This window comes from Podarcis bocagei, assembly GCF_964188305.1.
Source record: "Podarcis bocagei genome assembly, chromosome: 1".
NCBI classification, from domain to species: Eukaryota; Metazoa; Chordata; class Lepidosauria; order Squamata; family Lacertidae; genus Podarcis; species Podarcis bocagei.
The window spans coordinates 102960973-102984777 of NC_138125.1; the positions used below are offsets into that span (position 1 = coordinate 102960973).

Here is a 23805-nt window from a genome sequence, read left to right on the forward strand (position 1 = left end):
AAAAAAGAAGCTGTGATATACGGTATGGAAGAATCTTGTGCTAATATTTTACCACTGAGTCTACAACCCATGTTAGATCTCTTATTTTTGCCATTTATATGAACAGGCACTGTTGACTAAGCTTGGAGTATCATGTTGACTTGGATCCACTGAAAGACAATATCAGGTCCATGGAATTTGTTCCATGCGCAGTGGTACCTCTGGATGCAAACGGGATCCGTTCCGGAGCCCCATTCGCACCCTGAGCAGAACACAACCCACGTATGCGCGGGTCACGATTCGCTGCTTCTGCGCATGCGTGTGACGTCATTTTGAGTGTCTGCGCATGTGCGAGTGGTGAAACCTGGAAGTAACCCGTTCTGTTACTTCTGGGTCGCCGCAGAACACAACCTTAAAATGCTCAACCTGAAGCGTCTTTAACCCGAGGTATGACTGTACATTTATATTTTGTATTGGAACTTGGGGAACGTATAGCTTTTGTGTGATGTCTAGCACCCAACAAACTGCTGAATAGAAGTCTAGCATCATCCTTTCTCAGATGTTTTGCCTTTTGTTACTGAGAGAAAGGGAATAGGTTGCTTTTACTATACTTTTAACACAGCTGGTATATTTTTCTACACTTGTCTGTACTATGGTGAATTTTATGTCAGTATTTTTGGCATAGTTTTCATAGAATCTATGACATAATAAGTGTTTTTTAAATGAAATGAATTTTACCTGTTTGTTAATTGGAGGGCTATCTCAGGAATATAGTTGTATATTGGGTTCATCATTAGTGAATGGATATGACATTTTTCATGGGGAATCTTTTGTGTAGATAAGAAAGGGAATGGTGGCAGCATTTTTAATGGCTTTCTTGGATTTTCCTCCTTCAGCCAATCTAGCCTTAGTGCATAAGAATGAGACCTGCGTCTACTTTGCTGGGAACTCTCTTGGTCTTCAGCCAAAGAAAGTTAAGACTTACTTGGATGAAGAACTTGACAAGTGGGCTAAACTGTGAGTAGTTCCTAGTGACATAAATCACTAACTGCTTTTTTGAGGGTAAAGAAAAATTATTTCATTTTGAAAATGGGCCTCAATATGGTGATATTCTGTTAAAATCCCTTTGTCATGGAAATACAATGAATAGTCAGTGCTTTCCCAACAATAGGAAAACAAGAAATGGCTGCAGTAACCTTTAACCAGCTCATATTGGAAGGATCCTCCTCAGCTTACAGCTATTTGCCTAATTGTTTTTTAATGGTCCTAGTTCAAGTCTTACCTATTGTCTGTATGTGTAGTTGTTGCTACTAGTCTATGTGATTACCTCATGCAATCCTTGTCTCATCATTTCTGTCTTGATCTGTGCATTTCAGGCTACATACACCATATCTATATCTATATCTATATCTATATATCTATATCTATATCTATACAGTGGTACCTCGCAAGACGAATGCCTCGCAAGACGAAAAACGCGCAAGACGAAAGAGTTTTCCGTTTTTTGAGTCATTCCGCAAGACGAATTTCCCTATGGGCTTGCTTCGCAACACGAAACATCTTGCGAGTTCTTGCGAGTTTGTTTCCTTTTTCTTAAAGCCGCTAAGCCGTTAATAGCCGCTAAGCCGCTAATAGCCGTGCTTTGCAAGATGAAAAAACCGCAAGACGAAGAGACTCGCGAACGGATTAATTTCGTCTTGCGAGGCACCACTGTATCTATACTCTATCTATCTATCTATCTATCTATCTATCTATCCATAGATAATGTGTATGTCCCAAATAATCATGGGAACTGTAGTTTGTTGAGTGTGCTGGGAACTCTAGCTCTGGTGGGAGAATTGTAGTTCCCACAAATCTTTAGATGTCCTTTGATAGGTAACCTGGTGCCTATTTCAGCAGTATTCAGATTGACCCTTTGCTTGGTCAATCCTAAATCTGAGACACTAGAATAAAGAATATTGCTTTATAGCCTCAAACATTTGAGATGCTTGTAAAATTCACATTCTGAAATCTGAAATTTGCATTTCAAAAAATAAAACAGAGTTGTAATAAGGTCTGTCATAAACTGTAATAAGGTCTGTCATGAATTTGGTTCAGTTTCAAAATCTGAAATTGTGGAACTCCAGGCATGCAATATTGCTGTGCTTGCAACTATTTCTTTCTTTTTTTCCTTGACCCCTCATTACTACTAAAATCAGCCACTGAACCCCATTTACTAGTCCCACCAGCATTTATGTGTCCATGGTAAATTCTTCAAGTGGTTTATTTCAGTTGCCCATATTCACACTCCTCCCAGGAGAAATGGCCCTAGGAAGGTGGTGGAAGATGGAAGGATGACAGAGTGTGAGTAAGCATGGATTGGTGGCCATAATTAAAGTTCAGGAAGGGAGAATCAAGCCCAGAGAGTTAGGGCTATGCTGGGCTGAGGTTCATAGCAGCCTGAAGAAATCAGTGCTCCCGCCTAAGTTGTGAAGAGAGCTTATATCCAGGAAACGTTTATATCATTCAAGAAAATGGTGTATTTTATCTACTCTTGAAATACTTTTCCTCATGTCCTTAAAGTTTTTCTATTGGTTCAAGCTCATCTTTTACTCCATCATATTAGATTTAAGACTGATTTCACACAATCTGACTTTGCTGTGTGATAATGCCCATTGATTTCAGTGGGTCTGTTCTGACCATGACTTAGATATCACCTACTAGCAGTTCAATCCTACATCTTCCTACTGGGGAATAAGCACAATTGAACACAATTGGACTTCAGAGAAAAGAGTTGTCCTTACCTATTCTCTTGTTAAAACAGGAGAGTTGCAATTAATAATAAAAAGGCAGCTACTTTTTTAGATAGCTGTGAGGGAAGGAAGGAGGGAATAGGAGCATATGAACTTCAGTTAGCACTTCTCTCTGTTCATTTAGCACAGCTCTGCAGTTTTGCCAGCCATTTTAAGAAAATGCAATCCTGTCAATTTTTCTGTGATTATTGTAGTAGCTCAGGGAAATGGCTGACTTCATTCAAGAAGTTAAAGTTAAATAGCTCTCTTCTCCATTTAAAGGGACCAAGAGAGGTAATATTTCATTTCTCACACATTAACTTTGCATTTGTTCATTTTCCATGCATCTGTTTGCCTTGGGTACAATGAAAAAATTTTATACTCAAGACCGATGTACTTAAGTGTGGTGATAATAGTTTGAGCAAAATTCACTGCAGTCCAAGGCATTTATTTTCAGGTAGCAGAATCAATTTCCCCCTTCTTTCTCAGTTTGTGAAAAGAAGTAAATATGATTCTGTATATCTTATATGTATCTGTGGTCCATTACCTTTCATGAAACAAGGAATACAGTTTCTGCCTTATCTTTGACACTCCTGTAACGAAACAAACCCATCACACCTACAACATGTTTACTATTCAGTGGGGCTTACTGCCAGATAAACTGTGCACAAGATTGCAGCCTCCCTTGCTTGGGTCTATCTTCACTCTTAATTTTATATACAGAATGAATGCCAATAGATATAAATAAAAGAGATGATTATTGTGTTTGGTCTAGAAAACTACAGTTACAACAGTGTGGACAAGCAGTGTTCCTTTTCAGTGTTCCAGTCAGCTAGCAAGCCAGCCATGTCCTTTTCCATGGTGCTCCAATCTATTATTCCTACCACCTGGTTTTACAGCCCCATGCCAATCAGTCAGCTTTCTGAGCATGCTCATTCCTCTTTTGGCTGGGGGGGGGGGCGGCGGTGTCCTTCTCCCTTAGCAGTTTTTTGGTATGTCTGCAAACATTGGAGTTGCTTGAAGCTTGCTAATACATCCCTGTTAATATGTTCATGGTGCTGTTTTGTGTACAAAAGTATCAACATTCACCTCTGAAATAGAAAGACTGATATTAAGTATGATTGTGTGCTCATACATGCACACTCCAGTCACACCCACACCATACATTTAAAGCACATGACTTCCCCCAAAGAATAGAGTTGTTCCATCACAGAGCTACAATCCCCAACAACCTTCACATTTCCCAGGATTTGTGGGGAAAGCCATCGCTTTAAATGTGTTTTAAATATATAGTGTGGGTGGGCCCAATTGTAGATAAACATTAGTTTAGATTGTGTAGATAAGACAGTTTCAAAAATATAAACTCAGGCCAAAGCAACGTATTGAGAAAATATTAGAAGTAGATAGCAGTCTGTTCTTTCAGAGAAACGAAAGAAAAGAAAATGTCAGAATAAGGCCAGACCAAAATAGAACAGTAAGGGAAGAGCAGCTTATATTTAGAAAAGTCAGTGCCCAAAATCCAGTACAAATGCAAGCCTTTCAGAAGGCTAAAGACTTCTGAAAAATGAATTGGAAACCTTTTGGTCCTATCTGAAGGCAGTGCCAGTCTGTTGTGGCTGAAGGTTGATATTTCATGGCTATAATATTTTACTATAACATCTATCTTACAGTGATTTCAATTTGTTAATGAAGAGCCTGATGTGACAGTGTTTGAAAGTATTCTGTTAGAAAGGGGTACAACATCATTGTTTTACCCGGTATCTTATAAAACACATAGCTTTTCATCACCAACACTACCCCCAAATTATGTTTAAACTGGTCTTCCGTTGCCAAGATCAGACCTTGGCTACTATTTATGCTTTGAAGAGAAACAAACCACAAACCCAAGTACAGATGACACACCAAGACATGTAGCATGTTGCTTGTGGCACAGCCAGGAGTGGGGACAAGGTTGGAATTTTGGTGCACTATATATCAGCAAATTGCTTGTTTATATTAATTATGGTTTCATGTAATGTGAAAACCAGGCCTAGGTCATCTATCCTTTTGCTTCATGAAATTAGTTAACATATCATATTGACCATATGCCTTTCAGGTTGGGAGTCGGGGATAAGCGAGGGCTGAGTCTGATACACGGTAAAACTAATTTGATATAGGTGTGTTTTAGGGTGCTGTATATTGTAAAATTTCACAGCTGTTTTCAGAACTTTGAATCTATAGTATGCCCAGTACTTCAGAATTAAGTACATAGAAAAACTATGACCTACCATCTTATGTAAAAAAAGAAGGTAGGAAAATGCGACACTGAAATCTGTTTAGTCTAGATTAAATATTAATCTATGAGTCACTAAAGAAATACTTCTGCCTATGTGATAATTGAAACTTTTCATTCAAGTGACTCAAGTGAACCTGTTTCTTACTGTCTTTTCTTTATGTTTAATTTAGTTACTTGGGTTTGGATTTATTGTACACAGATCTTTCCCCATTGTAATAATAATCACATTGAAAAATCTGTAATAGCTCATAGGAATGTTACATAAAATATTTAAAATGTGAGATCCTTTCTGTTGGGGAATTGGCAGAGAACGAGGAAGTTTAACCGTGAATCTTGCAAAATGACAGAGCAAATGAGAGGATTCATTTGCGGGCACTTTTCTAAATCCTACTAAGTAACTGAGGACAAAGATGTGTAATATAAAAAGAGGACACACCATTAACTTTCTAGTACATTATTTAGCCAGGTTTTGCCTCTGAACTGAGAAATTAGCCCGTCACCCATTCCTGCCAGACCCATTGCACTCTTGTACGCTATCACCATTTCATCTTGCTTCCTGGACAAGCAAGTAACCTGACATAGAAGAGACATGAGTGTTTTGCATTGTAGGCCCCTGGCTGCAGGTTCGCTTTGGCTGCATTCACACATAATGATAACCTAAGCTTCCTGGCTTAGTTTACTCTGAACTTGGTTTACTGTGACTTTCCGCCATTCACAGTTCTATTCCCTAGCTCTTCGCTGAGGGCTGTTGCTATTTTTTGTTTCTCTTATAACAAAGCATGAAGATGGCTCATTAGAATCTGTCCCGTGTCTGTTGACTTTGTTTTGTCTGTGTACAATACAAAACTACAGTGGTGCCCCGCAAGACGAATGCCTCGCAAGACGGAAAACCTGCTAGACGAAAGGGTTTTCCGTTTTTGAGCTGCTTCGCAAGACGATTTTCCCTATGGGCTTGCTTTGCAAGACGAAAATGTCTTGCGAGTGTTCCGATTTTTTTTTGCTCCCCCCCCCTTTTTCTAAGCCGCTAATAGCCTTTTAGCCGCTAATCCGCTAAGCCTTTAATAGCCGCTAAGCCTTTAATAGCCGCTAAACCGCTAATAGCGCTAATCCGCTAAGCCGCTAATAGGGTTGCTTCGCAAGACAAAAAAACCGCTAGACGAAGAGACTAGCGGAACGGATTAGTTTCGTCTTGCGAGACACCACTGTACAGTAGACTGCTTGTTTGCTACAGGTGCATGTGGTGCAATAAAATTATTTATTTTCTCTTCCAGCTCCCCAATGAGTGTTGCAATCTTGATGTTAGGACTATACCAAAGACACATATATAAATTTTCATTTGTTCTCTCTTTCAGGGGCGTTCATGGTCATTTCACAGGGAAACGACCTTGGGCTTTAGGGGATGAGTGCATTGTGGAGCTTGTGGCTGATATTGTGGGTAAGAAAATATATTTTTGGGGAAAATAATTCATATTTTTTTCCCACTGTTTATGTAGCACTAGAAAAAAATCAGACAATGGAACTTTTCTTCCAAACATATACCGGGTTTTTTTTTTGTTCTGCTCTGAGTGCTTCTCAGTAAGTATGTGAAGTAACTGCATTTTAAAACTTTGAACTGAGAAGATTTAATGCAGACAGTAATATATGAGCAAATGTATATCTTGAAACTAATTGCAGTATGTGGTTCTGGGATCGTCATAAACTATTTAGTCTAATGCATGAAACCAAAGAAAACTTGGCACCCCTACAAATGTCACCATGAATCAGTGATCATTTCTTTTGTTTACAAAGCAATAGCTGCTTGTTACATGATAATGTCTTTAATTGCTGTCAAGGAAGTCAATTTTTTTTGAAAAAGAATTAATAGTGCAGAAAATGATGAAAATTAGAGTTGATACTACCTGTCAAATTGTCTAAAGAATCTTCAGGGAAGTGAGAGGACTTGGGATCGAAATGAAGTAAACAGTGGAGGTGTGAATAGTGGTGCCACTCCTCTGCAATTATGCCTCAAGCAGCAGTCACTAGATGACTGTAACACTTGAACAACCATTTCCCCCAAAGCGGTCACAAAAGCAATGGATGCAATACCCAGGGTAAGGGTTGGCATTGCTTATTCTCAGACATAATTATTTTACTGTGAGTGATATGAACATAAATTATCCTCTCAATAACAGTACTACCTTGAAGGAAACATGCAAGCATACAGATCAAATCTGAGGTGTATATTTACTGTGCAAAAATTGATTATACAGAAATAGACACTATTGCGGGTAGCCAGTGTGCCCTTCAAATGTTGGGAGTCCAGCTCCCATCAGCTTTAAGCAGAATAGCCAGTGGTGAAGGATGTTGGGAGATGTCCAAAAACATCTGGAGGGCCCCATGTTAAGTTCTCCTGCCTTATCTAATATCTCTATTAGTTACACCCCCAACAGCACATATGCTTGTGTGTGCCTCTCTATTAATGAAATACTATATAAGAATTAATAGAATCAAAGACTTGGAAGGGACCCTGAATGGCATCTAGTCGAATGCAGGAATTTCTATTAAAACATCCATGTCTTGGAAAGTTTACCTTCCTTCATGTAACTTTATGCATTTGATGAAGTGGATTGTGGTCCCTGAAAGCATAAAACATAATAAAATTGGGAGCCTTTAAGGTATCACAAGACTGCTTGTTCATTATTCTAATTGAAGTTCTTCATCACATCTGTGAGTATTTCCAGAGAGGCACTGCTGTGCTGCCTCTGGTCTCATATCTTGTGTGTGGCCTTGGCTGTCCTTCTCTTGTTCTTCTGCTGTGGGGCTGCTGTAAGATGTGAAAGTGAATACACTAGAGAGGGGTGGATATGGAATTCAGTGGCTGGCTGCAAAATCTGGTTTTTCTGCCTCCGTTTGGACTTCTTGCTTCAGCTAGAGAGTCAGAGCTTACCTAATGTCTGTGGCAATGCATGCCACACACAATTAATTCTCTGCTGCAGGGTTGCCATTCTGTCTTTAGCAAAATCTTCAGTTAAGGCCACGGTCCACAGTGTCCTTTTAAAAAACAAATGGGGTCCAGAAAATAGCAATGCAAACCAAGAGGAAGGGAAGCTAGAGACACAGAACAACATAGCAACAAACAAAGCAATTACTGGCTGTGAATGTAACATGAGAAAATTTAATGTAAAATCTGCTAGACAGCCAATAAATCTGTTTTACACTTCCTTGTTCACCTTGGTCAGAAAAAAAAGAATCTTGTTATTTTTAGATCTGGGACCCACATATGCAGTCAAATATAACAACATTTTCTCAAGGAAAAGAAGAAGAGTTGTTGTTTTTTTAAAAAAAGATTTTTTAAGCTTTGCTCTTTCAACTATGCCTTTAGCATTCAGACACTTTTTTTAAAGTTTGGAAGTTATTTTGCCTTTAAATACAAGTGGAGTTTTAGAACTAATAGGAACATACTCTATTCACTGTCACACAGCTTATGTCTGCTCAGTGAGGCCCTTCTGCCCATTATCCACCAGCTAAGTTTTCCATACCCAAAACAGTAGATCTGTATGCAGAAGCCTATTTGTATTCACTATGTTGGGGAACCATGTTTTAAGCTCTCTATAAAAGAAACTATGAATAAAGATCTTCACATCCTTAACCTGTTTTGCTTTGCTTTGGGCAGTATTTCATAGGTCTGTTGCACACCAGGGACTATTAAGTTTGCTATCATGTTAGTGCTATCATGATCTCTCCCTCCTCGCTTGTACAGATAATCCCGCCACACCCCTCAGTGGCTGTACAACTGAATTTCAAAGTGTGGCTTGGCATTCAGCTTCCAAGTATTAGCATTATTTTATTGTGGCTAAATTTCACTTTATTGATTTTGCTCTTGTTAGTGAGTTGCCCCCCTCCCCAATAATGAGAAAGGAAAACAACTTTTCAAGAATTCCAAATTATGGTCCCATTATGTTGACAATCTCAACTGGTTAATGACTACATCATTTGCCTTTAGGTAAAAAGAAAAAATGCAAAAAGGAGAAAATACAAAATAAACCACTATTAAAATATTGTCCATCAGCATCGTATTTAAGATGGATATGCATTCTTTCCAGTAACAATGGATGCAGTTACATGGAGGAAAAGAAGGGATTTGTGTTCCTGTGGTAGGCTTGACAAGAGAAAATAAACTGAATTTTTAAGTTAGTTTTTTTATGCTTAGCATTTTATGGAGGAGGAAGAACCGCTGGAGCTTGTTCTATCTGTGGAACAAAAAGTGAGTGTTGTCTTGTGGGATTTATTCAGGAATACAATAAAGGCAGTAAATAGTTTTTCCTTTGGGCCATTTAAAGGTTTATGTCTCTATAACACCTTGCTTATTAAATGAGCATACCTTTTTCTTGTTAAATGAAGACTCCAATAGTAAATATGTTGTGAAATGCAGAGTCAAGGTCACCAGAGACCCAAACTCTCTCCACCCCTTTTTCCATTCATTCCCATATTAAGCAAAAGAACAGGAAAATAAAAATTTGTTCTTTTTTTCCACAGCATGTTATTAATATATTGCAACCTTGGCAGTATCACCTTCTGATGGCGTAAGATTAACTGCATTGCTCCTTCTTATGCTTGTGCTGAGAGAGAATGTACACTGAGCTGTTTTGCAGTAACTTTGAATTATAAGGATTATTTGAAATACCCAAACTGGCTTGTCTTTTCTTTTTGTGAAGTCTTGTCTTCTTTCTTTTTCCCAGTTCATCCAGCCATTTCTCCCTTTATTTTACACACAAATTTCAGGCAAGGGCTTGGTTCATGTTGCACTAATGCAACGGCTATACTTTCCAAAGTTACAGTGGAAATAGTGGTTGGCGCATCACAAGTCATGCTTTTTTCCATTACAGAAAAGATTTATCAGGAAGGACATATGGGGGTTTATGCTGTCCAGGATATGTGGTGCTGAGTAATGAGTTGGAGAGAGCAAACTTCATTTTGTCTACTGGATACTTGTCTTTGAATATTGTAATAGATTAATTGGATCACAGAAGCATCATTTCCGAAATGCAGTGCAGGCTATGAAGGATAACGATTTTCCTAGGGCACAGAAAAGGCTTGTTTTGTGGGCACTAAAATCCAATAAGGAAAAGCTTTTAATAAATATATCATTTACAAGAGTCTAAGACTTACATGACAAATGTGGTGTCATATTCAATATAGGATATTGGCATGCATCTAAAGGTGAACTTTAGATTAACCGTTTATTTTTGGCCTGTGCTTTGAACAGCAAGTGAACTAACAGTAGTTACCGTATTTTTCGCACTATAGGACGCACTTTTTCCCCTCCAAAAATGAAGGGGAAATGTGTGTGCGTCCTATGGTGCGAATGCAGGCTTTTGCTGAAGCCTGGAGAGCGAGAGGGGTCCGTGCGCACCGACCCCTCTCGCTCTCCAGGCTTCAGGAAGCTATCCCAAGTCTTGCAAGCCCGGCGGGATGTCCCGCGGGCTCGCAAGGCTTGCGGGCAGCAGCCTGCACCCAAAAGCTGGGGACAGCGGGGAGGCGCAGAGCCGCCACCCCGCTATTCCCCGACCTGATCTGGAGGCTGGCGGGGGGAGAAGCAAGCCTGCTTCTCCCCCCCCCCACATCCCCACAACCTCCAGATCAGGTCGGGGAATAGCGGGATGGCAGCGCTCCGCCATCCCGCTATTCCCCGACCTGATCTGGAGGCTGGGGGTGGGAGAAGCAAGCCTGCTTCTCCCCCCCCAGCCCCACAAGCTCGGGGGATGGGGGATGGCGAAGCGCCGCCATCCCGCTATTCCCCGACCTGATCTGGAGGCTGGCGGGGGGAGAAGCAAGCCTGCTTCTCCCCCCCCAGCCCCACAAGCTCGGGGGATAGGGGGATGGCGAAGTGCCGCCATCCCGCTATTCCCCGACCTGATCTGGAGGCTGGGGGTGGGAGAAGCAAGCCTGCTTCTCCCCCCCACCATCCCCACAACCTCCAGATCAGGTCGGGGAATAGCGGGATGGCGGCGCTCCGCCATCCCGCTATTCCCCGACCTGATCTGGAGGCTGGGGGTGGGGGAAGCAAGCATGCTTCTCCCCCCCACCAGCCCTACAACCTCCAGATCAGGTCGGGGAATAGCGGGATGGCGGCGCTCCTGCTTCTCCCCCCCACCAGCCCCACAACCTCCAGGCTTCAGCACGCCCTTCCCGCTGTCCCCCGACTTGGTTAGAAGGCTGGGGGGGAGCCTGCTCCTCCCCGTCGCCAGCCCCGCAAACTCGGGAGACAGCGGGACAGGCGCAGCGCGCCCTTCCCGCTGTCCCCCGACTTGGTTAGAAGGCTGGCGGGGGGGGGGAGCCTGCTCCTCCCCGTCGCCAGCCCCGCAAACTCGGGAGACAGCGGGAGAGGCGCAGTGCGCCTTTCCCGCTGTCCCCCGACTTGGCTAGAAGGCTGGCGGGGGGAGAAGCCTGCTCCTCCCCGTCGCCAGCCCCGCAAACTCGGGGGACAGCGGGAGAGGCGCAGGGCGCCTTTCCCGCTGTCCCCCGACTTGGCTAGAAGGCTGGCGGGGGGAGATGCCTGCTCCTCCCCGTCGCCAGCCCCGCAAACTCGGGGGACAGCGGGAGAGACGCAGCGCGCCTTTGCCGCTGTCCCCCGACTTGTCTAGAAGGCTGGCGGGGGGAGAAGCCTGCTCCTCCCCGTCGCCAGCCCCGCAAACTCGGGGGACAGCGGGAGAGGCGCAGCGCGCCTTTGCCGCTGTCCCCGACTTGTCTAGAAGCCTGGCGGGGGGGGAAGCCTGCTCCTCCCCGTCGCCAGCCCCGCAAACTCAGGGGACAGCGGGAGAGGCGCAGCGCGCCTTTCCCGCTGTCCCCCGACTTGGCTAGAAGGCTGGCGGGGGGAGAAGCCTGCTCCTCCCCGTCGCCAGCCCCGCAAACTCGGGGGACAGCGGGAGAGGCGCAGCGCGCCTTTGCCGCTGTCCCCCGACTTGTCTAGAAGGCTGGCGGGGGGAGAAGCCTGCTCCTCCCCGTCGCCAGCCCCGCAAACTCGGGAGACAGCGGCAGAGGGCAGCGCGCCTTTGCCGCTGTCCCCCGACTTGGTTAGAAGGCTGGCGGGGGGAGAAGCCTGCTCCTCCCCGTCGCCAGCCCCGCAAACTCGGGAGACAGCGGCAGGGGCGCAGCGCGCCCTTCCTGCTGTCCCCCGACTTGGTTAGAAGGCTGGCCCAGCCCCGCAAACTCGGGGGACAGCGGGAGAGGCGCAGCGCGCCATCCCGCTGTCTCCCGACATGGTTTGGAGGCTGGCAGAAGGCTTCCTCCTCCCCCAGCCCCGCAAGCTCCCAGAGCGATGCCAAAGCTGCACGCAGCTTCGGCATGGCTCTGGGTCCCGTTCTGGGGGAGGGGGAAGCTCGGGCTTCCCCGCCCCAGCCCCGCGCCTGGCGGGGGGGGATAAATTTTTTTTGCCTTTATTTCCCCCCCCCCCCCAAATCTAGGTGAGGTAATTTTGGTGTTGCTAATGCAACAAAAACAACGCAGCAGGCAGCAGTTATGAATCAATGGTCTTTGCGGCCACAGCAGGCACTGTGATTCTCTAGTGGTTTGACTTCACCCCTGGAGGCACATTCCATTGTCTCTTGAGACATACAGATAACAACAAGTGTACATCTAGGAGCATTACTTTCATAGGCAGAATCCGGCTCAGCCCACTGATGAGCCAAGTTGAAGCTCCCCCCTCGAGTGGAAGAAGCCCTAGACACAATGCCTGCCTCACACCTACCTTGCGTCTGCCACCCATCCTGCTGTCTTTGCCAGCAGCGTAAAAACTGCATCACAAGCTGCACCTTTTATTGGTGAGATCTCACCAAAATCCTGCGAGATCTCACAGAGCGCATGAGATCTCATGAGATTTCAGCAAGCTCTTGCCACGCAATGCAGGCAGCAGAGGCGTGGGAGGGGCAGAAGTGGGGTGTGCACAGCAAAACAGGACGCGCCACCCCTGGGCAGAATTGTATAGACTTGCAGGATCTCTCTTGGAATAGAAAAGGCATCAGAGAATGCAGATAGCAGTTATCTCTGTGTGTCTGCACACATGACCAAAATCTACAATAAAAATAATGTCATTTAGCAGTAAATGTTTCTCACTTATGGAGCGTATGTGCTGTTGTTCTGCATACAGTTCAATATATTCACATACTTCATGTCTGATACATGCAAAATCCAGAAGAGAGGTGTAGTGCAGCAGTGTGGACTACTATTGTTTTTTTATACCTGGGAATTTTTCTTTAAGAGTAAAACTCTGGACAATGTACCATACATTTGTGTAAATTTGAATTGGGCCGATTTAAGAAACTGGAGCTACATATTATGCTCACCACGCAAGCAACATGGCTGTCCCCGTTTAGAAATTGTAGAGCTCAATCCTCCTCCTCAGCAGAGAAATCCCAGGGAAACATGCAGAGAAGGAGAACCTGAGAACCTGTTGTCCTGGTTTTGCTGTTGTTGTTGTTGTCAATCTCCATCCATTTTTCTCCTTTGTGATTGTTCTCCTGGTTATCTCCCTTGCAACGGCTAGAAAAATGAGGAACTAGGAACCATTGATAGAGAAAAAAGATGACAAAAAACAATCCAGCCAATAACACCTTCCTCTTTATGACTTAACAGACCACATCAGAGTTAAAAGCTCCTTATAATGCTTGCATATTTTTCTGGTTCATGTTATTTTCATCTAAACCCTGGGGATGGTTTTTTTCTTTGTGTTCTTCCATTCGTAATGTGAATTTATTCATCCTTTTCTCTCACCGTATTGACTAACAGGAGTCAGAGAGCACCTTATTGTTTCTGGTGTATTGGAAAAATCCATTTGTTGTGCTTCTGATTCCCATTAAATTTCATTTATTTTATTAATTGCCATAAAGCTCAGAATCCATGACCAAAATGCAATAGATTAACCATGTTCCCATCTTTCCACCAGTTGTCGTACAGACCACCGTTATGTCTACTGTAATGAAGGTCTGAATAATCGTTAGGCAAGACTCTTTATTTTTATTAAGGGCACATTTTAGCTTGGCATTACAATGGCCACTTTAAAAATAGATGATTGCCCCTAAGACAATTTAGGCCTTTATATTGGAGATATATTTAATGGGCAAAGGCACACTAGTACTGAATTTGACCAAGTTGTTAATGATAGCAACAAATCAACAGGTAGATTTCAAGGAAGGAAGTGTTACTGCTTCATTATCTGCTTTATTTGCCACAACAGAATGGTAAAAATAAATATTTCCCTGTTAGAATGGTGTACTATGTCAACAGGGGAACTTTTTTTACTTAAATTTCTCCGTGGTGACACATCAAACATGTATTTACTTCTCAGTCATTAGGGAGACATTGACTGCAAGCCAATGTCATGAGGTTTTGCACAGCACTGGCACAGACCTTGCACAGGACAAAAGAAATAAGGAAACATCTGCCTTATTGCTTTTCAGGGGCTCATAAAGAAGAGGTAGCATTAATGAACGGCTTGACAGTTAATCTGCATCTCCTAATGGTAAGTCATAAGAATTTCTTTGCTAGATATATCTAGTTCAGAATTGTGTTTAAAAGAGAGCTTGATTCCTCCGTCTGTGTATGAAGGTATTATTTGTCCATGAGCATCTGATATTGAAAACTACACTGTCTGTGCACATGAAGATTCTATTTTAGTTGTCTTTTTATTTTAATAATTTATATAAATACCATAGTTTCTAAGCAATGTCTACTAGGAATACTGGAAGGATAACAAAGGGATAAAGCATAAAATAAAATAATAAATCAGTTAAAATTAACCATAAAATTAGAAAAAGCTTGCCTACTTAAAATCATGGGTCTGACTTGGATGGATCAGTTGAATGCCCTTTTAAAGTCTTCTAACATATTTTCCAGCACTATATTTCAAAACTATGCATTCTGTAGGTTATAATAAAATGCATTATAATTTAGGTGTTGTGTCAGGGTTACTTCTTTTTATAGCCCTAAACAGAGTCATGTATGATCTAGCTGAAATTCCTGCATTGCATCGGGGTCCCTTCCAACTCTATAATTCTTTGATTCTGTGATTATATGGTTCTAAGCCCGTGAGGCCATAAAATCCTTATAAGGAATCATAAGTGGTCTTCTAATTATCTGTGTGCAATACTTCGTTTACAATTTACAGCTTACCACAATTATCCCTAATGTCAAAGCCCCAGTTTTTCATTAATAAACATATTCATTGAACAGTTTGAATTGGAACAAGGTCATCCCAGGAAGACATCTCAGGTTGGAAGCCTAACTGCAAAGAGCCCTTTGCTGCTGTGAGCATCTGCAGGGCTTTCATGAAACTTTTCATTGGCTACCTTGTTTACACAAGGTAGTTCATTCCCAATTGTTCATTCCCATTGTTAGTTCATTCCCAACCGCCCTGCCCTATGAATTTCCTCTCAGAGTTCTACCCACCCACCTCACCCTTTTCAAACCACTATCAGATGCTCACTCCTGTTACTTGCTTCTTAGGCTTCCACATTCATCTCTAAAATGATATTTTGAATGCTTTCCTGACATTTATCAGAAACTGTTGTAGTTCCGAACCACTTATTTGCCAAAAGAGTGTAGAAGTAAATTTTCAGAGGTCATTGGCAGAGGCAGACTAAATATATTAGATGCATGACAATCAAGGTGGGGTCAGGGATATAGGGAGGGATAGGCCCTGGTGTGTGTACCCTGAGTATGTCAGACTTGTTACTGTGTGGTTCTTGCCGTCAGTTCTAACAATATACTTGGTTACCAGCTTAAACTAAAGAGTAGTTTATTTGAGTAGCATACTTGTGAGCAGTGTATGATGAGAGCCATAAATTCATGTGAGATTGCAGTTCCTCTTTCATAGATATAAAAATTTGCAGGTCCCATGTTGCACTACCCATGCTAGTATACTGCACGCACCACCGACATATCACTGTCACTGAGTGAGGACTAGAAATAGAGAATTGTTGAGATTAAAATCTTTATTTCCCAAGTTCTGAGCAGTCTTTCTATTGCAAATAGAGATAGATGCCCATGGAACTTGTATTTTTGGAGTTAGGATATAAGTTTCAGGAAGTATTAGGAGCCCCAAATTGTTCTCCTGCTTTGATCAAAATCCAAGTCAGAAACAAATTCCCACCCTACCCAGCAAACTTACTTCCCTGCCAACCTCTGGTTCTTTTCATGCTTTCAATTTACTTACGTAGTGCAGACACATTTCAGCAACGCAAGCAACTGTGGGGAGAAGGAAGGCTGGAGCATTTAGCCACCATGACAGCATGCAGGAACCATTCATCTTGTTCCTCCATCAATTTCCAAAGAACTGGGTTATATGTTGTTGTTGTTGTTGTTGTTGTTGTTGTTGTTGTTGTTGTTGTTGTTGTTGTTGTTGTTGTTGTTATCAATACCCTGCCCAGCTGGCTGGGTTTCCCCAGCTACTCTGGACAGTTATATATCTATTTTATATTGGCATCCATAAATTTCATAACTGTATCTTGCACCATGTTGATGTGGCTGGTTACTTCTGAAAAAGTTGCGACTTAGGGGTAGGTCCACCTTAAACTAATGAAATGAATAAGTGTTAATAATTATGGACTAATAAATATTTTACCCTTTTTTACAGTTATCATTCTTTAAGCCTACCGCAGATCGCTATAAAATCCTTCTGGAAGCCAAAGCTTTCCCCTCCGACCATGTAAGGAATTAATATTGCATAATATTTGTGTTATCCATTGTGACTTTCAAAAGCATACCAGCAATCCTGTCTCATTATTTATTACCTGATCCTCCTTTAGAAATAACAGGAAATCTGGTCATATACTCTTGGGCTTGGCATATTTTACTGATCATGCCTTTATTCTTTTTGTTCAAATAAAAACCTTGCACAAGGAAAAGATTGAATGGCCATATTGATTTATTAGTCCTTTTAAAGACATTGAACAAGCTGTTGGTCTAAATCAACAACAGGTTGTAAATGTTTTATTAATTCTTGTTTCTGTTTTACTTTATGAAACCAAATCAATACAAAGCTCACAACATTAACAGTTTTATATCCCTAGACAGATAGGGAAATGCTTGTCCATGGTGCTTTAGATTACTAATTCAAACATCATTTGTGTGCTATAAAATGAGACAATAGCCCATGCATCACAGATTGCAGCAAATTAATCTTCGGATTTGTGACTCACTGCTACTTTATCAAACTCTGTAAACACTCAGAAATTGATGGGATATTTGATCACTGATGCACTATAAAAATCTCTACAAATGCAACTCACATAGGGTGCAATTCAGACCCTTTCTGGGCTGCCAGACAATTAGTTGACATGACACCTTTTTCCAGCTAATTTTCTTTTGTTGCTCATATGTTGTATGAAATACAGACATCTTCCTTCAATGCAGTAGTTAGTTTTGGGAATATTACAACATTTTTTCAGCTTGGAAACTGCACCTGTAATTTACTTTACATGAATGGGTGTCTCCTTCACTTCAGTGGGAACATTTCCGCCTCTATGGAATGCATACATGGGGTTCCCTACTTGGATTGGAATGATAGTGGAGGACAAAGAGTTCAAGACCCCTACCCATGTAAGAATTTGGGATAGGGAGTTATGTATGCACTGACAATTTACTTTTAGAAAACCCTGCATTTAAAGGCACAACTGCATAACTAATGTTAGATGTTGTTTGAGCCATAGACAGATTCCAAGGCATCTCTGTGTCTCTGCCCCAGCCTGCCTTCAGCTAGCCCACCAGTATGGTTTAGCCCTTCCGCCCCCGCATGGAGTTCTAGTTCAAGTTCTGGCAACCTTCTTTCTACGTCCCAAGCTTTGTTAAGCCTCCACTTCTCCAAACTTTTCTGTTTTAAAAGGGAAACTTTTTTTTCCTGCATTGGCATCACACCCCTTCCCTGTAAACTTGGCAACCCCTTTTTTGCACAGACCCAGGGATCTTTCTTTGATGTGTTGATGTCCAGCCACTGTTTCATAATGGCTTGCACTCAACTAGCCCAGCCAGGCTAGATTGCATAAGCTAAACTTCCACGTTTTGCCCAGTTCAGGAGAACTTCTGCAGCCTGTATGTCTCCTTCAATACCCCAAATATTAGCTAAAATCTGACATTCATTAATTTTCAACATTCACTAACTTCCTAGAATTGTGAGGGCCTTTGCACCTTCAGACTCTGGTATCCCAGATCTATAACAATATGAAACCAAGGAAGAGCTGTGTTTTTGTGCTTTGGTCTCAAACGGCTGAGGGCTGCATAGAAATAATACAAACATCCAGGGAGGGCAGATTGCATGAGTGTATTCCATGTAGTTGGCATTTCTCTCCCAGTGCGCTGAGTGGGAAAGACCCCTCAAAGGTCTTTTCTCTTCAGTCTTTTACCATTAACCCTTGTAGCTGTGATAAATCCGATGTGTCTTCTGCCTAGTGTGTTTTCTCCCTGATTGTCTCTGCAGGCTGAGTATTCCTCTTATGTGCTCTGGCATACATTACCCAGATTTTAAAAAGAAAGATAGTAGCATGCCTTTCCTCCATCTGATACCACACGACAGTTCTGCAACTAACTCTCAGTTTAAAGGAGATTGAGTATGGGGAATGGGGGCAGTGCACCTGTGAGATTAATACAACTTGCTGATTTTTTGACTACCAAATACTGAATGGTTATACTGAATTTCATTTTGTTCTGCAATAACTACTGTATATTTTTATTATGATTTCTGTTGGTCTCCCCAAGTATACCTATTTAGCAAGCCTACTTCATAATACTATGCATAATCTACCATAGAGGTTGCTGTTGGAAAGTTATTTATTTCATTTGTATCAAGCCATGGATACAGCTCCAGACGACCGGTTTCAGGCCAGGGGTTTGGATGGAAGCTAAGTGTTTTGAGAGTGAATTCCTAATTTGCCTGTTCCACACCATCCAGCTGCACTCAGATAAGGGGTGGGTCCCAAGAAAAAAGTGACAGAAATTCCTGTGTTTGCATATAGCATTATATCCGAAGAGCATTGGGAAAAACCATTGGGGAAAACCCAACCCCCAATAACCTTTAGAAGCACTGAAGCAAGAGGAAGATAGCAATGATCTGTGTTGGCTTAGCAGGGCCTTTTGCTGTTAGAACATGTCAACCATACCACTTAATCAAGTATTATCTACTCCGACTGGCAGTAGCTTTCCAGGCTCTCATGCAGAAGTCTTCCATATCATCTGCCACCTAGCCCTTTAAACTGGAGATGCCAGGCACTGAACCTACAACTTTATGGATGCAAAGCATGTGTTCTACCACTGAGTTATGTCCTTGGATACTGGCCCTTGGATAACTCAGTTGGTTAGAGCATGATGCTAATAACGCCAAGGTTGCAGGTTTGAACCCTGTATGGGACAGCTGCTTATTCCTGCATTGCAGGGGTTTGGACTAGATGAACCTCAGGGTCCCTTCCAACTCTATAATTCTATGATTCTATGTTTCTATGGTTCCCTGAATTGCAAAGAGGAAGAGACCATGTAGAACTGGAAACATTTTTCAGAGATTTGCCCAAGCACATCATGCACACACATCCTGCTGATTGTTGCTATGCGAAAGAAATGCTTCTTTTGTTGTTTACATTTGCTCACTAAAACAATCAATATTTTATTTACAGTATGCTGTTGAGTCTCAACTCCAATTTCATGGGCTAGATATGGAGAGCAGTATGCTTATGATAGAACCACAAGAGGTTTGTAATGGGTATTTTATATTGATATCTAATCAAGAATGGATATTGGTATGCTTATGCTTTATTTTCTTTGCAACTTATTATAAATAACCTGTTGTGAACTTCTGAGACAAGAAAACTAAATGCATATTATTCTTAGAATTTCCTTGTCTTCCCAGATCTACTTTTTTGTCTAAAAAGCTTCCATGTCGATGGATGATTGTGAAACCCCTGCTGATGCTATACTTGACTGTATAGGGGTTATTCATCACACCCTGTCTAATATAGTACATCTCTGTTAGCACTTTGCTAAAGTATATATTCAGTTTTCAGTGCAGCCCTCCAGTGGTTCTTCACAGCAAATTCCCACATCCTTTTAAACATTCATGAGTTTAAGAAGTGATTTGGGATTTTACCAGCATTGATTGTGAAGGTGTATAAAATACTGACAGTGAATTGTTATAACTTCATTGTGCTGTGCATTCAGATCATCTGGATCGGAACCTGTATTTATGATTTACTTGCTCAGCCCCTATATTTCTTTCTTTGTCTCTAATGTGAGATAATTTGTATTGTCACTAATATGACCTTGGACCTGCATACTTAAAGGACCACTTTCCCTCATAGAAGCCTGCCCATTTTCACAGACCATAAAAACATGGGCAGGAGCAACTGGGGAAAGGGTGTATGTGTTGTTGTTGTTGTTCTTGTTGTTTTGCTCACATGGAATCAGCCCATATGTCTTTTTAACACCAGGCAAAGTCATTTTTTTATAGGTGTTACCAGAAAGTATCAGTGCCTCCCTGCATTTTGTCCCTACCTTGACTCAAATTCTCTTGTTTTTTCTGGATATCTTAGCTGGCAAAACCTAACAAATTTGGAAATGATTTATTTTTCAGGTCTCATTGACATTTCATTGAAATAGAAAAGAGAATGCCCTTACACTATATATGAACACTGTATATATCAGCCTGGCAACATTTGGTTGAACCAAAGCCAAATCTTTGTGTATTATTTCACTCAAGACAACACTGTGCCCCAAATCAATTGGCTGCTGAGAGCCCTGAGTCCTTATATGTCCTTCCAATTCATGCTGAAACACACTCACCTAAAGCCCAAATACCCCTCTATTCAGAAAAGTACAGATGACAATATTTGTCTTTTGTGCACCTGAAAATTTCCCTTTGTGTTGCTGCCCTAGTTTTTGTTCATCATTCTCAGTCTATAACTAGTCTTGGAACCCTGAACATAGTGTGATTTCAGGTTGAGGGGGGAATTGTTGCTGAGATGCACTCAGTAGAGTAGAACCACACCCACAGTGAAAAAATGTTCTCCTTGCACCAGAACTTCGCCTCTCCAGGGGGACTTATTCTCTGAACACAGGAAAGTAGATTTTAGATGACTGCAGTGGTACCTTGGTTTAAGAACAGCTTAGTTTATGAGCAACTTGGATTAAGAAAGCTGCAAACCTGGAAGTAGGTATTTTGGTTTGTGAACTTTGCCTTGGAATAAGAACATTTTTCGCTTCCTATTGAGTGTGTTCCATTAGTAAATTGAGTCCCCCGCTGGCTGCTATGGGAAAGCACGCCTTGGTTTAAGAACACTTTGTTTTAAGAACGGACTTCCGGAACAGATTAAGTTTGTAAACCAAAGTACCACTGTATATAGATACATATCCCAAGCAGGTATGATGAAAAAGCTTTTTTTAAAAAGAAGAAGAAGCATTAGCTTAAATGAAATAGATTTTATCCACTCCTCTAAGCTTTAAATCTTACATTTTTAAAACCATTGTTTCATTGTGGGTTGTTTTTACTTTATTACAGTATTAGCTATCCTGATTTTATTCATAATTAAGGGAATTTACACAAATAAATATGTTCCCACTTTATTATTTTGTATGTGTTTTTTTATTTATTTTTAAATGTTTCTACAAATCTAAACTGAATAATCGGAAGATGATATTCCTTACATTGAATACTCCTACACTGATACTTGTATGTTCCTCATACTGTACTTCCTCTGAGTATATATATTTGTGAGCTTCAGTATATGTAAGTCTCAGTATGTAGAATACTCTGTTTTATAGAAGTTCTATGAAGACTACATACAGTTTCCTTTATTACTACAGCAACACGTTTCTGCTTGGAGGAGTATGTAATTAGAATCGTTATAAAAGAATACCATGAAGAACTTTTGTTACTTTATAGTAGAACTGTTGATGACCTTTTGCTTCTTGAAAAAAAGTCCCTTTCCAGAGAAGTGAGAAGCTACTCTCAAGTCCTTGATAGATGTTGAGAGATCGTTAAGATAATAGGAGCTACTTTCAAATCAGCAAATCTTATCTCAGCTCTTTGCAGTGCCTTGTCTAATTTCATTTGGAGTTTTCACTGCTTAATTGATCCCTTGGTGATGGTGTGTTTTACATGATCCCTTGCTAAGAGGAAATGAGGAAAGGGAGTGGGGGATACAGGCTTTAAAGGATAAAAAGTGATTCCACCCCCCACCCCCTTTCAAATTTCTCTATATTTAATGACTTAAGGGTTTTTACATTTTTGAATTATATGAACGCTATTGTTTCTGAAAGACAAATACAGTAACATTTTTAATAGCTTTCTGTGGGATACAAAGTTTTTCTTAAAAGTGTGAAGAGGGATGCGGGGGGCTGCTTTTTAAGTCTTGTGCAGATGTCAGAACTGAAAATGTCATATAAATAGATTGCTGAGTCTTGACCAGCATGACATCTTTATGTTGTTGTGTATATGTCAGTTGGGACAAATTAGGATGTCACTGAAATCCTAATTTGGCAGGGAACCACAGAATGCAAAGTGATTGACACTGCTTTTCCCTTAAGAATGGCAGTGTCCATCAACTGGGGTGTGTGTGGCTATGCTTTAGGCTATACACACAGGTTCACATAAGAAGAGCTCTTCAGAATCTGAACAAAGGCCCATCTATACCAGCATCTTCTTACCCACAGCCATGTAACTCTGGTAAGTCCACAAGTGCAGTTCAAAGGCGTTAACTCTCTCCCGCTGTTATTCCTCAGAAGCTGCTATTCAGCGGCATATTTAACTCTGAATCTTGAAGTTCCATACATTCCACATACTGCCATGATGAATACCTATGCTTATAGACACATATTCTGTGGATTTTTAAAACTATATGAAGTAGTGCACATTATAACATTTTGTGAAAGGCTGCAAATAATACGACTAAATTAAGGCTCACAGGAGATAGAAATGTGGCATGTTTTGACAATTGTCATGTGTCCATATGGTGATACCATAATTTCCATTCTCAATTGCGAGTGTCTTAATTTTAGATTGGAAAACTGAATCTTCTATTGATGATGCATCGTTAATGGCAAGCTGGGCCCTAGCTTCTTGGGGAAGGCTCACAGTAGTCACCAGCATCTCCCCCTCTGTGTATTCTCTTTGAATCAAAATTTACATCTTTTTACATCTTAAAAAACAAAAACAAATCCAGTTAAGGGAATCTTGAAGTGTTCAGGCAAGCAAAACATATAAGGAAGCAACGTGAATATCCTTTTTAATAATAATGATAATGATAAGAATAGTAATAAAAATAATTTACCATCTTGAAGCTATGTTACTAATGATCATTCACCCATTCAAAGGTTACTCCAGGGCTTTTACTTTCATAGATTACTGCCATGTTAAGGATTTGCTTTTGATCGCTTACTGAAGTCAGCAAGGCACATCATAAAAAATAGATTATGAAACAAGAAATGACAGTTTCAGCACTGCCAGGGTTGATATAAAATATGTGCTTAAATTTATTTCAGGGGGAGGAGACCTTGAGAACTGAAGATATCCTTGCTGTAATTGAGAAGGAAGGGGACTCTATTGCCATAATTCTGTTCAGTGGTGTGCAGTACTACACAGGACAGCTGTTTGACATCCCAAGAATAACAAAGGCTGGTCAAGAGAAGGTACAGTTGCTACAGTAGTAAAGATTCACACATCCTTCCCCACAAAAAAACACAAACCCCTCATGTTCTTGACAGGTTTGACACTTTTGTGAAAATGAACCAATGACAAATGTCACCAACAACCAGGCCCACCAACTCTAT

The 23805-nt window shown here is 41.4% G+C and overlaps 1 protein-coding gene across 6 annotated transcripts in view; it reads left to right on the forward strand.

The window, feature by feature from the left end:
• The window catches only part of KYNU (kynureninase), a 92206-nt gene that overhangs the window by 19597 nt on the left and 48804 nt on the right, over positions 1-23805 (forward strand). For 3 of the 6 annotated variants that reach the window (XM_081167849.1, XM_081167846.1, XM_081167847.1), the window contains exons 3-8: positions 876-996; positions 6378-6460; positions 14460-14521; positions 16634-16705; positions 19659-19733; positions 23518-23664. In XM_081167849.1, the coding sequence (XP_081023975.1) occupies positions 876-996; positions 6378-6460; positions 14460-14521; positions 16634-16705; positions 19659-19733; positions 23518-23664 (560 nt within the window). The remainder of the gene's footprint in view (positions 1-875; positions 997-6377; positions 6461-14459; positions 14522-16633; positions 16706-19658; positions 19734-23517; positions 23665-23805) is intronic. The other 3 variants (XM_081167848.1, XM_081167851.1, XM_081167850.1) reach the window with 3 other exon arrangements.